This window comes from Etheostoma cragini, chromosome 14, assembly GCF_013103735.1.
Source record: "Etheostoma cragini isolate CJK2018 chromosome 14, CSU_Ecrag_1.0, whole genome shotgun sequence".
In the NCBI taxonomy this organism is placed as follows: Eukaryota; Metazoa; Chordata; class Actinopteri; order Perciformes; family Percidae; genus Etheostoma; species Etheostoma cragini.
The window spans coordinates 23,115,848-23,119,117 of NC_048420.1; the positions used below are offsets into that span (position 1 = coordinate 23,115,848).

General features: G+C 43.4%; 1 protein-coding gene across 1 annotated transcript in view; it reads left to right on the top strand.

The window, feature by feature from the left end:
- The first annotated feature begins 2,195 nt into the window (after positions 1–2,195).
- Positions 2,196–3,270, top strand: part of tmem65 (transmembrane protein 65) — an 8,450-nt gene continuing 7,375 nt past the window's right edge. The window contains exon 1 of the mRNA XM_034892796.1: positions 2,196–2,325. Within this exon, the coding sequence (XP_034748687.1) occupies positions 2,196–2,325 (130 nt within the window). The remainder of the gene's footprint in view (positions 2,326–3,270) is intronic.

Genomic DNA, 3,270 nt, shown 5'->3' on the forward strand with positions numbered 1-3,270 from the left:
TGACATTTTCAGCAGTGCATTTGAAATTAATATTCTTCTGTCAACAAAACCCCCCAAAAAGCCACTTCCAGCAGCCCGGCGAGGCTGCTTCACACACCAGAAAACAAAACTCTTGAAAGATAAGGTTTGATCTTAGATCCAAACAGTGTCAAGTTAGGTGTGAGTGTGTTGCCGGAGGAAAGGTGTGTGTCCTTTGTGTGCGTTGTAGGACTTCTGAGGTGTGTCAGGTTCATTTCTTTACAATCCCAACGGTACTGCGTGGAGTAGATGAGAGCAGCACAGCAGTGTGCTCCACTCGGGGATACATTTATTGGACTCGTCATGCGTGCAGTCTCCTCCATCATTTTCGGTCATGAGTCCCAGACATCACACATTTGCAAAGTTTTATTTGCATAGTTTCCTATGAAGTGTGCAAGCATTGGCCCAGCCTTCCACAGAGAAAGGAGGTTTAATGAGCAGACTGTTCCGGTATTTTGGGGAGCGATGGATGGATCATTTCACTGGCAAAGGGCTTTAATTTATGTGTCATCATGGGTTCACGGTCCAGCTCCAGAAGGGCCTGAAGCTCTGCTCTTATTGGACCTGGCCAGCTCTAAAAATGGACCAGCGCTTTATAATTAGACTTGGATCAACATTTATCTAAAAAGATAGCTGTTCAGCCGGGGGGGGGGGGGGGGGGGGGGGGGGGGGGGTAATGGTGCCATCGCGTTACATTTGCAATTCATCATGCATTGAGTTTAAAGATTAAGCAGCTCAATACAGAGATTAAGCTGTCTGTTGTTGCTGCAGTATTACAACAGAGGCTAAAGACATGAGGCATTTCCCGATTTATAGTGGCCGATTAAAAAAAAAAAAAAAAATTAATTCATATACAGTATATCGGCCGATATATCGGCATATCAGATTTTCGGTATAGGCCTTAAAAGTCCTTTATTGGTCGGGCTCTAAGTAACATTTAAACATATAGTTAAATATGGAGGTCCGACCAACCTGTTGTCTCTGCTGTACTTATTTTCTGCACTCTGTTGCTTTGCTAGCGTCTTGGATAAAACCAAATCTAGCATCTCACCGCTGATCGGACGGACTGCTAGTTTGGGGGGTGTCATTGTCTTTAGTCTGTGGCCCAACAGGTGCATTAGCTCTCCAAGCTAACATCAGTTGAGGGTGACAGTAGCTCAGTCCGTAGGGAGTTGGGTTGGGAACCGTAGGGTCACTGGTTCAAGTCCCCGTACGTACCAAAAAGTTCGGAGGGTGGATTGTTGGCTGGAGAGATGCCAGTTCACCTCCTGGGCACTGCCAGGTGCTCTTGAGCAAGGGACCAAACCCCCCCCCCCCAACCCCTCAGGGGGCTGGTTCGGCTGGCAGCCCCCCCCCCTCTGACATCTCTCCATTAGTGCATGTATAGATCCTGAGCGTGTGTGTGTTTGTGTGTGTGTGTGTGGTTCAGGACTGTGTGTGATAACTAACAAAGTGTGGACACAGAGTGTAAATTGTAACAGATTAAAATTAAATTATATTAAAATTAGTCAAAGCGGTTGAAATAAATGAAAGCAACAAACGTGCCCTTTAGATGAAGGAGACGAGAGTACATCCAGTTGTTCCTCCAGACGTTAAATTGTACCTACGGGACGCAGGAGTTTGTTTGTTTTTTCAATAATGAAAATAATTGTTCGTTGCATCCCTAGTCTTTCTATTGGCTACATTAAGAGACAGTTGGCCAGTATTGGGAGATCATTGCTGTACTTTGCAAACCATAATTCATGGTTGGTAAAGTAGTAAAAGGAACAGGTGCATTTTAAGTTGCACCAGGCGCTGTGATCAATGAAGAGCAGGAGGTATTCCTGTCCTGGTTAGAGAGGAACCTTCCACTCCGGGACCCTGAAATAGACCCTGACCTTTCAGAGCCACTGGTCCGTCAGAGGGGTCCGACTCTGTTCACGGTGCTGCTGCCTGTTTGTTTTAAAAGATGAGTCCACACACGGACACACACACACACACACACACACACACACACAGACACACACACACGGACACACACGCATGTTATTTTTGTGCTTTTTGCATCTCTCTGTTGGCAGAAACGTTGGTGAAACCTTTGCCAGACGAGCACATATCTGCAAAGACACACAGTGGAGGTCCAAACGTGGAGGACTGTAATTGAACTATTCCTGTAATCGCTCTCTCCGTTCCCCAGAATGCACTCTGCTCCAGTGACCCACTTCTCTGGAGTCGGCTCGGTGTCTCCCCAGGGTGCTCGACATAACCAACTCCAGTCCCCGGCGTCTCCTCGTCTCTCGTACCAATTAAAGTCAGAAGGCTTGTTGGGTATTGCTCGAAATAATTTGATACCGGTGCCAAAACAACACCTGAGTTTCCAGACTGATACTTGAAGCAATACTTGTACAATTAAACTTTGAGAAATACATACTTTTCTGCAAACTATTAGTTGTATTAACTAACATAAACTTTGAGAAATACACGCTTTTCTGCAGGCTATTAGTTGTATTAACTAACATAAACTTTGAGAAATACACGCTTTTCTGCAAACTATTAGTTGTATTAACCAATATCACAATGTTTTTTGACCAAATACCTCATTATCGATACACACGGATATTGTAGTGTTGACTATTGGAGCTTTCACAGAATATTTAGACAATGAGATTTTTCGTAAATCATCCGTAATGTGGATTTAACGACTAAGTGGGTAAAGGCAAATAATAGAACAGCTACACCAGTGTGGTGAGTTCAGAAAATGACATCATTTTGCTGTAATTTAGCCTTTAAAACCAGGAAAAGACACTTATTCCATAATACTATATCCCAAATCTAAGATGATATCTAGTCTAATATCACGATTTTGATATAATATCGATACATTGCCCAGCTCTACCTGGCAGTAGTTTTAAAATCCAGCCAAAAGTGTGTTCGTGTTTCATGTAACATGTTTAATCACGTTTGTTTGTTTTTCTGACAAATGAGATGTTTTTAGTGTTTGAGACACCTCTTATTTGAATGAAATCTGAAAAGATGATCTTTAAATTGTCCCCTGGCATTTAAAAACGGCACTGATCGGCATCATGGGAACGCTTTTAGGATTTAAAGGTCGAAATCTCCATCTGAAACGACTCATCTGGTCTGTTTCTGGAGAAACCTAATGGGATGATACACCTCGGCACATTCAAATGATTAAAAATGGTCCTTTTCTACCATTTTGTGTGTGTGTGTGTGTGTGTGTGTGTGTGTGTGTGTGTGTGTGTGTGTGTGTGT